This window comes from Cricetulus griseus, chromosome 6 (assembly GCF_003668045.3).
Source record: "Cricetulus griseus strain 17A/GY chromosome 6, alternate assembly CriGri-PICRH-1.0, whole genome shotgun sequence".
In the NCBI taxonomy this organism is placed as follows: domain Eukaryota; kingdom Metazoa; phylum Chordata; class Mammalia; order Rodentia; family Cricetidae; genus Cricetulus; species Cricetulus griseus.
This window is the reverse complement of record NC_048599.1, coordinates 65,019,453-65,034,944: the sequence shown is the minus strand read 5'-3', so window position 1 is coordinate 65,034,944 and position 15,492 is coordinate 65,019,453. Positions and strand designations below refer to the sequence as shown.

Here is a 15,492-nt window from a genome sequence, read left to right as displayed (position 1 = left end):
ACTTAGTTCTTTATTGTAAATAGTTCGGCGTTGTTTGGAGTCCATTTGTAAATATTTCTACAAATGTGCCAGATATTAATGCATTTGTTTTGTTTCTGCAGTTCAAAAATTACTTGCACCCTTTAAAAAGCTGAATAACCAACATAATACATAAAGGGTTGCATGGTAGGTAGCCTTGAGGGTTTTTGTTTGTTTTTTGTTTTGTTTTGTTTGTATCCTGACTGACTCTTTACCCTTCTGTAAAGAGGTTCCTACCGTACTAAGATGGCTCAATTACACGTACTGAGAGAACCTGCAACTGGCCATTAAATCAATATTAGGATTGGTGTTAGGATGTGTGTTTCCAAGATTCAATTGGCTCTGGCCGCATTTCACTTAAATTATCCTTTACCTTTTTTTGCACAGCCTGACCAGAGCCCCACAGAGCAGGATGACAGGACTCCCGGCAGACTCCAAGCTGTCTGGCCACCCCCAAAGACAAAAGACACAGAAGAAAAAGTGGGACTGAAGTACACTGAAGCAGGTAATGTGAAAGGAACCTGGCACCCAGGAATGAACCTCTTCCTGCAATAGCTTTTAGTGCAAGCCCAGAGAACTCCCCGAATCAGGGGTTTGGTTTCATTATACATTATAATGCAGAAGGCTTCTTCTGTTTTTGCTCCTGGCATTGCAGTACACAGCACTTTGCACATTGACTGCAAGCGAACCTCTCAGGGATGAAAGGTGACTGCAGTGGAATGAATGAGAGGGGGCACGCGTGTCAAGTAGGAGAGCCTTTGGGAAGCAAAACGGAGCAGGTAGATTACAGATTCCTCTGGAAGCAGGTGGTTGAGGCACATATAATATTTGTGTGAGCTGGCAACATCAGTAGAAAAGGCAAGTATGATTCTCCAGGACTGTAATCTGATGTTCTGTCTGTCTCTGAGTAATGCTTCCCTGATAAAGAAACCTTGTGTGGACTGAACATACAGACGCCATATCAGTTACTTGCTCACTCTTGTGAGACAAAGCTTCATTTAATGCATGTCCAATTTTAAAGCAATCTAACTCTCTGGAAAACTTCCCAGGAACTCAACTTGAATCTATTTAAACGGAATAGGACTCTAGATATTTTGCTTTAAGTGAAAGGTTCACATGAAAATTAAAAAAAAAAAAAAGTCATGTAGAGCTAGACATGGATATATTTTAATTGTGTGTGTGTGTGTGTGTGTGTGTGTGTGTGTGTGTGTGTGATGAGAAAGGAGGTTGGTTTTTATGGAAACCTCTATTGCATGGGAATCAAGAGTCACTAGACTCAATCAATACAAGTTAAGCAAAGTTTATTTGGGGAGAATGCACTTACACAAGAAGCAGGTGACTGCCGCAAGTTCCAGCTCCAAGGAGTCACCCAGGCTGCCCTTTGTGACCTGACTGGTAGCAAGAGAGATTGCTGGGGGCCCCAGACCTAGTCCTACCCTCTGTCATGCACCTGTGACCATGAAACAGGCGTGGTCATTGCTACACTACAGGTGCAGACGGGGTGGATATCTCACTACAAACCTCTTTACTTTCTGATATTTGAAGACTCATCTGTCATACCTAGGGACTGTCACTCCAAACTATGGTGACATTGCTTTTATTTTATTTAAATTAGAGGATTACCTAGAAATTGGCAGGTGGTAGAAGAGGCTTTCTGGGAAACCATCTCTGGTCTTTGCTGAGTTGTCTCTTTACTAGAGTCATGTGGTAGGAAGAGAGAAGAAAGCTGAAGTCTGGGAAGCACCTGGACATGCTGTTGCAGAAATGCCACTGTCTTCTATTCCAGCCCCTGTTTTCTAATCCAGCTCTGATCAATAATCAGGGGGAACGTTCTCCTGTAGAAAAGAATCATTTACAATCTTTCGTCTGTTCTGCGAGCCCAAGGACTTTGCATTTTCCATTTCCCACCTTCCTGTGGGACAGGGGACTCTATTGCTACATCACATGACTTCCTCCATGTGCCTCACATTTGTGTCTGTTCCCATTTTACCCACATGTTAGCAGTTCATTGCAGCGAATCTTCAGGAGGTGAACAAAAGTCCTTCCTTTTTCCTCTTTTATATATGACTTTTTTTTTTTTTTTGGCTGTTGGTAAGCATGCATATCAAGTTCAGTCTACATAATTATAGAAAAATGTTTCTTTATGTAAGTGACTCGAAGTTTAATTGGTTCAGTAAGCTTTACTCTTTTTTGTGATATCAAGTATTAGTAGTTGAGAATCCACACTTTGGCAAGGGAGTCTGGAGGTAGTCAATAGCCTCCACATACCCAATCACAAACTTGTGGGACAGTAACTACTTCATAGCATATTATTTTTCTGAACTACTTTTCTTATGGGATGAAAAATACTTTATCTTAGTGAAAATATGTACAGCCATTTCAGTTTTCCGGCGTACACTGGAATTGTAGTGCTGTCTAGGATCATGGTGTTGACCCACCCACCAAGTTACTTGTTTATCCTGGTCCAGTGTGGGTGATTGAATGACCTGAAATTTGCCTTAACAAAACAAAACAAAGAATACAATGAGTCTGAATTCCTAAGTTAGAGATTTTAGTCTTATCTAATCAGACTATCATGGCAACTTTCCTTGCCATGATGGGCATTTGCTGAGTAGAGAAGGAGGTAAATGTCGTAAGTGCTTCTTGAATCCAGTCTAGTCCAATTTTGAATTGCTCCTTAGTCTTTGCTTTATGGTATTTCTTTGTCTTCCACTTCTGGAGGCTCATTGGAGCATCCATCCCAGTTAACCTTGGCTGTTGTGCCTGGTATTTCTGACAAGTGTTGTCAGAGCCATTAAGACCCTCAGTGACCTGGGGAGAAGGGGGAAGACGAAAGAGGTGATAGTGATAGTTCTTTAGGTGGAGTAACATGACAGCAGGCTGGCTATGCACTCCCAGGAAGCCCCAAGCCCCTTCTGCCCTTCTGAGGTAGTACTTTGGCACTACTCTGTTTCCTTATCTGTCACTTGGCTACCTGGGAACCTTCTAGTACTTATGTATTTTAGAAGATGTGGTTTCCATAGAAAAACAAGATAACCCACACATTTTATACCTTATTGGTAATTTTGAGAAAGTTAATACACACACACACACACACACACACACACACACACACACACACACACACACACACATGCCATGCTTATCTTAAGCTCTGTTGTTGAATAAACTGAAATCTCAGCAGAATTTGGTGAGTAATTGAACATATTTTGTGGACTCCCTGTTGGCCTCCCTGCTCCTGGCAAAACAGACTAAAATAGCCATCTCTAAGGAGCTTGGAGACAGAGGTCTGATTAAAGGCAATTCAAGGTAATTTGAGTCTTGAACTTTTTCATCTTTAGCTTTCTTTCTTCTTGCCAGAATTTGTTACTCACTAATGTAAAGAAACAAGAGAGTAAGCCTTTAGTATTTCTCTTTCACATGTACTGTTGGAATTCTGTACTGTTGTGATAGGTGGTCAGTCCATGTAATGCCTAGCTTTTCCATCATGGGTTCCCCGTTCTCCACCCTGGGGTGTCCTCAGCCACTTTATTTTCCTAATCAGTATTCTTTTAGGAGGCTTAAGAAATCACTTAATCCTATAAATTGAATTTTGTTCAGGATAAAAAGGAAAGGAGCTAGTATAGAAGGACCTGTTAAGTTTTGGTTTCTAGAGGTTTCTTAGTTTATGATGGTACTTCACAGTGGTTGCTCATTCGTACTGCCAACATGCTACCTTCTGCCATTGCTTAGCTGTCAGCATCTTCTGCAGCTCGGGACACTGCAGTCATTTCTCTTGGCAGTAAACCTTTTGGGTTCTGCTGGAGCATGCACTGGCCTCAGGTTGTCCAGTGCCCATATTAAGAGAATTGTTACTTCCAGCCTCTGACACCTTGGAGCCTTGGTGATGTTGGCCTCTACAGAGGGGTTGAGTTGGGGACTCAGTGTTAGTTCACACTGTGCCCGAAGTGCTTTGTTCCCCCAGCCCTCCTCCACCATGTCTTGTGCTGTGCCTTCCTATGTTGTTATTGTCAGTGTGATCCTGTCTTGGGTTCTGAGTGTCTCACAGTCACTGTGAGTGAACAGAACATTTTACCCCCACTTTTGTTGGCTTGGGCTGGGACAGTCTGCAACAAACTCCATATTCCTCTTGGAATTGCCATTCTTTCTCCCAGTACTACCCTTTGCAATTGATACAAGATGTGGATGGTCTTATGTTGTTATTAGTGGGTTTCTTTATCTTTTTTCCTACTGACCAAATTCAAAGAGAAGCTAGGTTATCTGGAGCCACTTAACAGACAGGTCATAAAGAAAGGTGACAGCAAGTCTCAAGAGGCAAGTTAATCATGCTCTACACACATACACTGCCTGCTGTTCCTTAAGTGATTTTTCTGCTCCTCTTTCTCCCTCTATTTCGTAGCAGAATTTAATTTGGAGCACAATCTGAGTTAGAGATCTAAGATTATGTTTTTCATGAATTGTGAATTGATTTCACAGCAGGGTTTTAGAATAACTGTCTTCTCTCTGAACCAAGTTCATGCCTGATTTGGACTTTCCTTGGCCATGTTTGCATATTTCATTGGCATCTTCAGCTCTGTGGTGCCACAGCACACCTTACAGCTCAGTACTTACAGTTCTCCTGCATACTTCAAAAATAATTTTGGCTTTCTGATATACCTATTGTCCTGAAACTTTCACAGAGGGGTCTTTTGGGGGAATTTTTCTTGGGATTACATTGCCTTTTTAATTAGTGTGTGATGGGAATGAAAATGCTTAGGGTCTTCACAATTCATAAGCTTTGTGGCTTTTGTGGGCTTTCTTTCCAAGTCTAGAATTTGTCCCAGTTTGGGTCACACTTCAACTCACTGAATATGGAGGTGCCTTCTCTGAGTCTCTGGTTAGTGATTCTTAATGTCATTCTAACTCCTTTAAAACACACTGATGGTGCTGGAGAGATGACTCAGCAGGAAAAGCATTTAACTGCTCTTTCAGAGGACCAGGGCTTGAATCCTATCACCCACATGGTACCTAACAATATGTAACTCCAAGTCTAGGGGATCTAACATTTGCTTTTGGCCACTGAGGGCATTGTATGCACATGTTTCACAAACACTCATGCACATAATACAAAAATAAATAACTCTAAAAATTATTAAGAAATGTGATAACCAAAAACTGCTGAAAATCAGGCTGCCCTCAGCATTGTATGGTGTGTCTGATGCCCAGCCTTTTGTGTATGTCCCCAGATTCAGATGAGGAACCTGTGTTCTTGATACTTACTCCCTTCCTGCCATCTCCTACTCTGCTCTCTGATTGCTAACATTTCTCAATATTGTGTTATGGTGTGCCTAAAAATCCTGAGAGAAAATAAGGTTAAAGCTTATGGAATTTAAAATGTGTTAGTAACTTTTCAAAAGTTAATGAAGTACCTGTAACACAAACACTTATTGAATTGTCAGTCTCTTAATTGCTCATGAGAGGGGAACAATCACGAACTCATATCTTCTGACATGAAATGTGGACATTTGGTTTTTCTTCCTCTGTGTACCTAGAAAATCTCGTTCTCTACTGGTAACACTTCCGAGCTAGGCTTGGGAATGCCATGAATACTATCCTCTAATGTAAGGGTGGCCGTTTGGCTTCTGTAGAAAAGAGAACTCAGCACAGGGTATTGAAGTTCTCATGAGCAAGCTGTCAACATTGTTGTGTCTGCTGGGACTTACACTGCCAGAAGCAAAGAGCAGCTCAGAACAGCTCAGAACAGCTTGGAAATGTTCCATATTGAGAGAGTTGTGGATCAGCCCAACCCTCACCTGAGTATCTGCCTACCATCTAGTTTGTTTCTCATTTGCCTTTGTATCTTTATGAAGTGAGGGAGCTCTTCTTGGTGAGTCAGACATCCTTGCTTCATCAGCCAGGGAGAGCTAAAAATATCTTGGAATATTTTATTGACTCACTGTAGCTTGAATTTTAATTTCCCCATTCATTGCTAACAGAGTGCGTCAGCCATGGGTGGATAGCGCTTTAAAGTGGTGTCTAGAAGAATTGTCCTGGGTCCTCTTTAACTGCTTAGGTGATGGATTTGCTCATGTGCTCTACTGGCATTTGTGTCACTCTGCCATCACCTGCATGAAGTGATTTTGATAGCACATAAGTTGGGAGCTGTACAGACTGGAAACCAGGACAGCCTTGCATTTTGTGAGTCCATGCAGACGGGTAGACTGGGAAGCCGGATGTGAAGAGAAAGTACTAAGCTTCTACTTGCTGTAATGCTTGGAACTGTGGAAGGAAAATAACTTACCCAAACCAAGTTGCTGCTAAAGCCTGACGATCAGCAAGGGATTCTCAAAATGTGGACCCATATATCATAGTCAAAGAGTATTTTAAAATGTGGGCTTTGGTCTGTTTATACATTTGTTCATTTATTTGCCTACTACTTGAGGAGTTGCACATCACCACGCACGGAGATCAGAGGATAACTTGAGGTGTCAATTCTCTTTCTTCCGTCACTGGCTATTGATGTTCAGAATCAGGTCCCCCGTATTGTATATATTACAGCCTTAGCTTTCAAGTTTCTGTGTCTTTACCTCAGGTTATCTTTTGTTACAGAGTTTTATAGGCAAATCTTTCTAGGATTTTTGTTGTTGTTCCAGTTTATGCTTTTAAGAAAGCTTTCTCCAATGGGATGCAAAAGAAAAATCTGTTTTAACTAATGTATATACATGTTTAGAATTTATTTTCAAAGTAATATATTAGAAAACCACTATTATACTATTATAAATTTTGTTTTTCTCAAACTGATACCCACCTACCTAGCCCCATCTAGTAAATGCAACATTCTTATGAAAGTGCCAGTTCACATTGTGTACACAAAATCATTCCATATTTTGTTCTCCTTCTAGACTATTTTTCTTTATTGTAGCTATTGCTATATTTACTCAGATACTGTGTCAGTCACCTCAATTTGCTTTTTTTCCTCTAGATTCTTACACATACAGGTTTCTGTATATAAACTTCACAGTGAGTTTTTCAGGACTGGTGACATGGCCCCAAAGTGCTTGCTGCACAAGCATCAGGGGGTCCTCAGATCAATCTCCAGCACACACGTACAAAGGCCAGGCATGGTAGTCTGGTCCTGGGGAGGCATAGAAGCAGATCCTGAAGACTCACTGGCCAGCTGGTCCAGAAGAATCAGCAAGCTTGAGGTTCAGTGAGAGAGCAAAAAGATGCAACAATGTCTGTCATACTGTCCTATATACTGAAAGCTGTTTACAATGACAAATGTTGATCTGTACATATCTGAGTACACTAAAATTGGAAAACTGGGGTTCAGGAGATAGTTCAGTTAGTAAAGTACTTGTAACATAAACATAAATTACTTTAGCTCAATCCCCAGAACCCACCTAAAAATGCCAGATGTCAGGGCACATACTTGTAATCCTAGTGCTGGGGGGTGGAGGCATAAAGATCCTTGGGGCTCATTGGACAGCTAGTTTGGCCTAAATGATGAACCCTGGGCCAATGAGAGATCCTGTCTCAAAGGATGTGGATGATCTTCCAGAGGATGAAACTCAGTGTTGTCCAATGGCCACCACACACATGTATACTCATATACATACATGTAGAAAAGCGTAAATAATAAATAAAATGGGCCTGATAGTTCAAGCCTATAATCTCAAGTACTCTAGAGAATGCATCAGGGGAATTCCAAGTTCAAGGCCAGTCTTAATTACAGATTATGTTCAAGGAGAGCCTGAGTTATGTAGTGAGACATTTTCAAAATAAAATGATAGGAGCTAAGCAGTTATGCAAGAGCACTTACTGCTTTTGCAGAAGACCTGCTTGGGTTTGGTTTTCAGCACTTACACAGTGTCTCACAATTGTCTGTAACAACCAGTTCCGGGGATTTCAACAACTTCTGCCTCCTGTGAGCACCTGCATGGATGAGGTCCTCATACAGGCAAGCACATATACACATACATGCATATACATAAACAAGTAAAAAAGCAGAGAGAGAGAGAGAGAGAGAGAGAGAGAGAGAGAGAGAGAGAGAGAGAGAGAGAGTAAAATCCCATTCATAACTAGACATCCAGAAATACATTTAAGTGTATAAAGGCTGCAACAAAGAAAACTGTAGAAGCTTGCAAAAGCACATGAAGTACATCCTGATTAGCTGTAGAGACAGCTAGATGTGTCTGAGTGGGAAGACAGCCTTATGAGGTTCCCTTCCCTCAAATCTAAGACACTGTCCTTTGGAATCATTCAGTAGCTCCTAGGAGACTGTGTGTGTTGCTCCTGCCTCCTATTTAGTTCAACAATGCATCTATCTGATTGTACAAAACCCCACTTTGAGTCTGCTTTCAGTTCTTTAGTGTGGGTGTCTCCCTCCCTCTCCCTTCTTCCCTTTCTTTCCCTTTATCAGTGTCCACAGTCATATTGACAGATTACTCTTTGGGGGGAATTTCTGGTCTTTTTCTATTTTCTTTTCTTTTGAGGCAGGGTCTTAATGTATACTCTAGCTGGTCCAGAACTCTATACAGACCACCTAGGCTGGCCTCTTCCTCAGAGATTTGCATGTCTCTGCCTCCCAAGTGCTGAGATTGAAGGAGTGTGTCACCACACCTGGCCTCCATGCTTAAAAAAATAGTAATAGCTACATAATTTTTCATTGCCATCAATTCTTCCCAAACTTCTACTACTTCACATCCTACAAGCATTATTATTTTTTGTAGTAGCCATTCTAATGAATATGAAATAGTCTCTCCAGTGCTCTGGAGTATATTCTTTGATGATGTGATACTGAACATTTTTTGAGGGTCTACTGGACATAGGCATATTGTTAGAGGAAATGTCTCTTCTAGTCCTCTGTCCATTTTTTTTTAATTTGGTTGGTAACATTAGAGAATAAATCACAGTTTCCCCTTAATCCTCCCTGCTATTTGGAACTTGAGAAATAAAGCTGAAACAGTGAGTAGTGGCCATCTTGATGTCATTCTTGATTCCAAAGGCTTCCTTTCAATGTTGTCCAGTACATGATTATATTGGGCTGAAAATTTTATTTAATTTTATTGTAAACCTGGGCTTCTAGGTGCTGTTTGAATTTACCACACTAGGGAGATACTTATTAAGATGACTTGTTATAGTCTTCAATCTAACTGGTGGTTGCCTTTTTTTTTCTTTTTCAAGACAGAGTTTCTCTGTGCAGCCCTGGCTGTCATGGATCTCATTCTATAGACCAGGCTGGCTTCAAATTCATAGAGATTTGCCTGCCTATGCCTCTCAAGTGATGGGATTAAAGGCCTGTGCCACCATCAACTGGCTGACACTTTGATTTGTTGATGAAGAATTTCTACTTTCTTGAGACTTAAGTGCCATGCAATTGTGAAGTAATGATGAATTTTATTTGATGATTTTGTGGTTATTTATTTGAACATTTCCTTATTTTCACTAATGTGTTAGTTTACATAAGAAATGTACCCCTATAGATAGGCTCACATGTTTGAACACGTGGTGTCCAGTCACTGACTCTGTTTGAGGAGATGATAAAGCCTTTAGGAAGTAAAGTCTTGCTGGAGGAAGTATGTCACTGGGGGGGGGCAGGCTTTCAGAGTCTACAGCACCACCCCATTTCTGGTTTTCTATCTTTATCTCTATCTCTCTCTGCTTCCTCTATGGGGATAAGATGTGATCTCCCTGTTTTACCTTCTTGCTGTTGATATGCCTTTTGCACCATTATAAACTCTGTATTTTTGGAATTGTAAGGTAAAATAACCCTTTCTTTCTTTGGTTGTTTCTAGAGATGGTATTTTACCACAGCAACAGAAAAGTATCCAATGCAATCAGCATATGCTTATTATTTGCAATAAGGATTTAATTATGACATTTCATACATGTGAAGATAAACATTAATGATAAATGCATTGGTATTGTGCAATATATATACCTCTCCTTTGAAAATCTGACATCTTAAATAATGAGAAGTCATTACCAAAAATATCCTAGTAACTTCAAGATAAAGGAAAATGTTACAACATCTTCTGTATATTAAGTAATAGTACAATGGCCAAGGAAGAATACAAAATTTGTTAAAAGAGAAATAAATCATTTTCAATTCTGTCTTCTGTGCTCATTTTTTTCCCTTAGCATTAGGACTTCTTCAGTTTACCAGTATTCAAGATAAGTAGAGGTGAATTCAGATAAAGAGCTGCCATTGTGTGTTGAGCTTCATGGCAGGGGTAGGGTGACTCCTAGGAGATTTTCCTTGACTTTGTGAGAACACATTCTATCTCATGATGTAATTCTAGAACTTGCAAATGGCTAGAATATCAGATTCTGAGATTGTATCTCACTCTTATTTAGTGACACTAACACATTGTAAGTATCTACTTCATGGGTACTGTTATTAAATTTGCAGATGTATTTAATAATACATCCATTCATTTAGCAAATATTCACTGAGTATTTACTATGCACAGGAAATTGTGACAGGCACTTGGAATATAAAGATGAATATAGCAAGAGTCTTACTTTGCAGCAGCTCATGATTTTACTTTTATTTTTGACCAAGGTATAGGTTGATAGGTTGGAGAATGGAGAGTGGGAAAAATGAGAAATGTATCAAAAAGCTTAATCCAACATCCCAAATGCTCTGATAGAAGAATGTGTGGCATGTGTTTGAATGACATCAGTACCTTCATGGAAAAATTAGAATAAGCCTCACAAGTCAACTTGGAAAAAGATAGTCTGGGTAAGTGGGATGAAGCTGAGGAAGAGCAAACAATAATGTTATATGTAAATAGATATACAAATAAGTAAGCAAGCTGGGCCTGGCAGCATAGATTTATAATCTGAGGTACTCTAGAGGTTAAAGCCAGAGGAATCCAACTTCGGGGCCATCCTGAGGGATAAATAGTGTTCAATGGTACTAAAAGGATAAAGATTTGGAGGATAAAGGGTCTTGAGCAGGAGAAGGAATATATGTGGTATGCTCTTTTAAGGCCTGACTTGTAGACATTTGTGGAAGCCACTGAGCAATTTCATGCAGAGAAATAATATAACCAAAAATGGTATTGTATTAGGTCCTCTAGGGATATTAAGGAAGCATGTCAATATAGGGAAGGAGGGAAGGAGAGGGGTGGTCTGAGTAGGAAGTCTTTCCTGGAGTTCTTTGTGTTGTCTAGAGGGTAGAGAGCTGGGACAATCAGTGACTTCCACTGTCTTGTGAACAGATACATTCTAAATCTTCATTATTCATGATGTGGTGTAATAATGAAATTGAGATAAATCAGTAGACACTCTTGGTTTCATTTTAGGTGATGCCTCATCCTCTTTTTCTTACTAAACATATTACTTCTACTATTGGAAGAATAAAGTTAGATCATTTGAACTTAAAACATTTACTGTTTTGCTCATCCTGGGAAGAATGTGAAACTTAAGAGAATATATATTCTTTATTTTGTTTATGAATTATTAGTTTATTGGATGAAACATACCTTTAGTGCCAGGCCATTTCCTTAATGAGCTCATAGAAGGCAAGTTGTCCCAAAGCAACTTATCTAAGAATTATTTTTCTTAATAACTTATTTTGGGGGTGGGGGCTGAGACAGGGTTTCTCTGTGGCTTTGGAGCCCTGTCCTATAACTCGCTCCATAGTCCAGGCTGGCCTTGAATTCACAGAGATCTACCTGCCTCTGCCTCCCAAGTGCTGGGATTGAAGGTATGCCACACCACCGTCCGGCAATAATTTATTTTTAATAACAAATAATCATCATATTTGCAATAATCAAGTAAGGTAGCACATCTCTTTGATGAACTAAAGGAAACAATGCCAACTACATTATCCTCTACATTTCAGACTCATCAGACTACCTTCCCTTCATCTTTCTGACTCTATCCACTGTTCTCAGTGTCAGCTTTGCTTCCTTTACAAAGACCTTGACTCCCCCACTCCCATGACTTCTTCTGAATCCCCTGGCCATCAGACACTGTTCGAGACATCTGTTTGGTGACTGAACTTTTGTTTAAGCTGCATACCACTTGTTAACATTTTGTTCCTTGAACCCCATTCAGACTTCCAATTTTCCCTGAAGAATAGTCTAGGGACTCTTTAGCAAGAAGCTCAGGCATTTAAGTAATTAAATTAAGACAAGAAGAGTCTTCAGACATACCAGGCCTTTTCCATGGGTGCAGTGGAGACAACTTGTCAGCTCTTTTCCCAGGTGCTCTATTACCTCTCATAATGGTGCCCGAGATGCCTTTGTCCATGCAAAAACCCCACAACTCTTACCTCAGAGCTTGATTCTTGAGCCACATATGAGTGATCATGTCCTGGAGCACAGATCTAGCTTCTCCAAATTCCATGTTCTGAGTTTTTATGGTAATAGAAATATAGAAAGTCTTAAGTCAAGGCACTTTTTAAATATGTTGATAGAAGCATTGAGTAGGTGGGTTAAAACCTCTGCTGTAGACCTCAGGCATGGTCTCATGGTACTCTTAGTCTGTTGGGTGGTAGAAAGTAGAGTTTTCTTGATACATTCCAGATTTTTATTTACTAGTCACAGGATGTTTAGTCACACACAGAGGTGGGCAAGGAATGGCCATTTAGTGGGGGCTAAAGGTAGCCCCAGATAAATTGTATTTAGTATCCGAACCAGCAATGTAGCTGCATGTTTTTCTCTGTCTCGCCCGGTCCCACTGGACTGATTTCTTTCCCACCCACCAGTCCCCACAGTTGGTTATTAAGTAATCACTCTGAGGCTTAATATTAATTATAATTGTTTGGCCGATGGCTCAGGCATATTACTGACTAGCTCTCACAATTAGATTACCCCGTTTTTTACTAATCTGTGTATCACCACATGGCTGTGGCTTACCGGAAATGCTCTGGCATCTTCTGCCTCAGCTAAATAGCATCTCCCTGACCACTCCACTTTCTTTTTCTCTGTATCTTTGTTTGGATTTCCTACCTGGCTCTATTCTGCAAGGCTCTTGGTCAAATCAGCTTTATTTATCAATCAATAAAGACAACACATATTTGCAGCATACAGAAGGATATCCCACAACACGGTGTCAATCAAACTTCTCAGTCAGTGAAGCTCTGTTGAGTTAATCAGCTTTGCAGAAGATTCAAGTTGATAATTGCTTTCTGGAAACTTATTCACAGTTTATTAAATTGCCTAACAGGACAATCTACCCCTTCCAATAAAATGAATAACTTACTCAGAAGTAAACCTACAGCCAACATTCTTTTGATATTGAATGTTTTATATTTTTTTACATTTATATCCCATGGAAATTATGAGAAGGTGATTAATACCAGGCATTAAGTCAAAAGCATATCATTGGATAAATTCTGTGGCAAAACTGAAATTGAAATGTTTTAAGAGATAAAGAGAAGTCATAAAAAGGTCTGGATGCTAAAGCAGAATTCGTTCATACTTTAAAAAACAAAACAAACAAACAAACAAAAAACCAGGTGGTGCTAGATGTCATAAGTCAAGGTGTTTATTAGATTCCATTAACTACATTTAAATGTGCTAGAGTTGTTTTAAGATATCAGTATTCATAAATTCTTCATAACTTGATGTTTACAACACTTTAAACTTAAAAATGCATTAGGTGTCAAATTACTTATATGTAAAGAGTATGTTATTTTTGGAGAAAATCTTACTGTATGCATGCACAAAACAGTTTGTAGAACACTCTTTTGGGTTACACTGTTCTGGGATATCACTTGAGACCTTGTTGAAAATATGGATTACTATTGCTGGATCTCATCTAGGAATGAAATATACATGAGTCAGTGCTGTAGGCCAAAGCAACCAGCTCATTTTACAGAAGTGTCAATATTGTTTATCTTTCCCCGGAGGCATGGCTGAACTGCTCTCACTGTGGCTTCCTGCCTGGTTTACAGTGGTTATAACTGGAGTCTAAGGTTACTGAGGACACAGACAGCTCTCTAGAGCAACTCTGCTCAGAGAATTCCCTCTCCCCTTCTCCAGCTTCAGTCCTAAGTCTGTCCAGAGTTCCCAACCTACAGAGGGTCCCAATCAGTATGCTGGGTCATTTCCTCCACTCCTTATACCTTCTTCCCTCTCAGCAAGCTCAGATTGAAGGGATGAGGCTGTTTAGAGAATAGGATATAGGTATTTCCACTGTGAAAGACCACATCTTGCTGTGGTAGACCCACAAAACCACTCAGTGTCTGCACCTACAGGGCTAGCTAGTCTCTGAGTTTCCTCTGAGAGGTTTGCAAGAGAAGAATTGGGGTGTTATCTTATTTGTCTATTTTTAATAAAGTTAAACTAGAGTCAGCAAAGGGATTCATGCCTCTTTAATAAAAGGTGTGGATTTCAGGTATAGACCCATAGAACAGAAGAACAGGAAATGCAGTGAGGCGCTCCTAGTTGTTCTCTTAGGGAGACAGATGGGGTAGCTAGAGTGGGCACCTGGACAGAAGAGCAAGTAAAGAGGAGGTGGTAAAGGAACACAGGCCAAGGGAACAGAAGATGGGAAACTTCTAACCCAGTGGCTCTCAACCCTCCTAATGCTGCAACCCTTTAATACAGTTCCTCCTATTGTAGTGACCCCCAGCCATAAAATTATTTTCACTGCTACTTTATAACCTTAATTGTACTACTGTTATGAATTACAATGTAAATATCTGTTATACAGGACATCTGATTTGGGGTAGCTACCCACAGGTTGAGAACCACTGCTCTAGGCTGCTGTCTAGTTTCCATCACTGGGACATCTAAGCAGTTTGCAAGGGAGAAGTACCCAGAAGTAAGACAGATTCTTTATCAAGAGGACTTCAAAGTGTTCATTGGTAGAATCCAAGGGTGTGTTAAGTTGCATGGGGATAATATCAAAGTGAAACTTAGATATTGCAAAACGTTTGTTCAATTATTATCAAGATCTGTAACCTCCTCAGAACTTTTCTTTTATCTTAATGTAAGTGCACGAGAGTTTTATAACACTTGGAAGTCAGAGGCAGGTTGATTTCTCTGAGTTCAAGGCCAGCCTGATTTATATGGTAAATTTCATGTCATCCAAGGCTACACAGACTCTATCAAAATTAAAAATAATTTCAGATGCTGATTTACATATATGGGTTTTTGCTTTGTTTTGTTTCTTGTGGATTTTTTTTTAAAAAAAAAGTTTAAAATGTATTGGGTGCATGCACAAAGAATTTGAAGAACAGTGTTCTGCATTACACTTTAAAGAATGTTGTGCTACAAGCATTCATGACCTCGCTAAAAATGTGGATTACTATGACTGGGTGTCATCCAAGAATGAAAGTTCACACGGTTAACACTGACATTTATTGAGGTAGTTCTGTATATTACAGCAGGCGGATGTGGCAGACTCCTTTTCTACAAAAGTCTCAGTACTGTCGTGAACCTCCCACCAGATCTTACTATTTAAAGTGTTAACATGGGAACACATCGGCTACATTGCACTTGAAAACATTTAAAAACTGAATTGACTTCTCCA

At 39.9% G+C, this 15,492-nt stretch overlaps 1 protein-coding gene across 5 annotated transcripts in view; it reads left to right on the top strand.

The window, feature by feature from the left end:
- Fmn1 (formin 1) overlaps positions 1-15,492 on the top strand; it is a 343,529-nt gene that overhangs the window by 86,814 nt on the left and 241,223 nt on the right. For 4 of the 5 annotated variants that reach the window (XM_027422271.2, XM_027422272.2, XM_027422273.2 and 1 more), the window contains one exon: positions 406-523. The exons of the other annotated variant lie outside the window; for it this stretch is intronic. In XM_027422271.2, the coding sequence (XP_027278072.1) occupies positions 406-523 (118 nt within the window). The remainder of the gene's footprint in view (positions 1-405; positions 524-15,492) is intronic. 5 annotated transcript variants of the gene reach the window in all.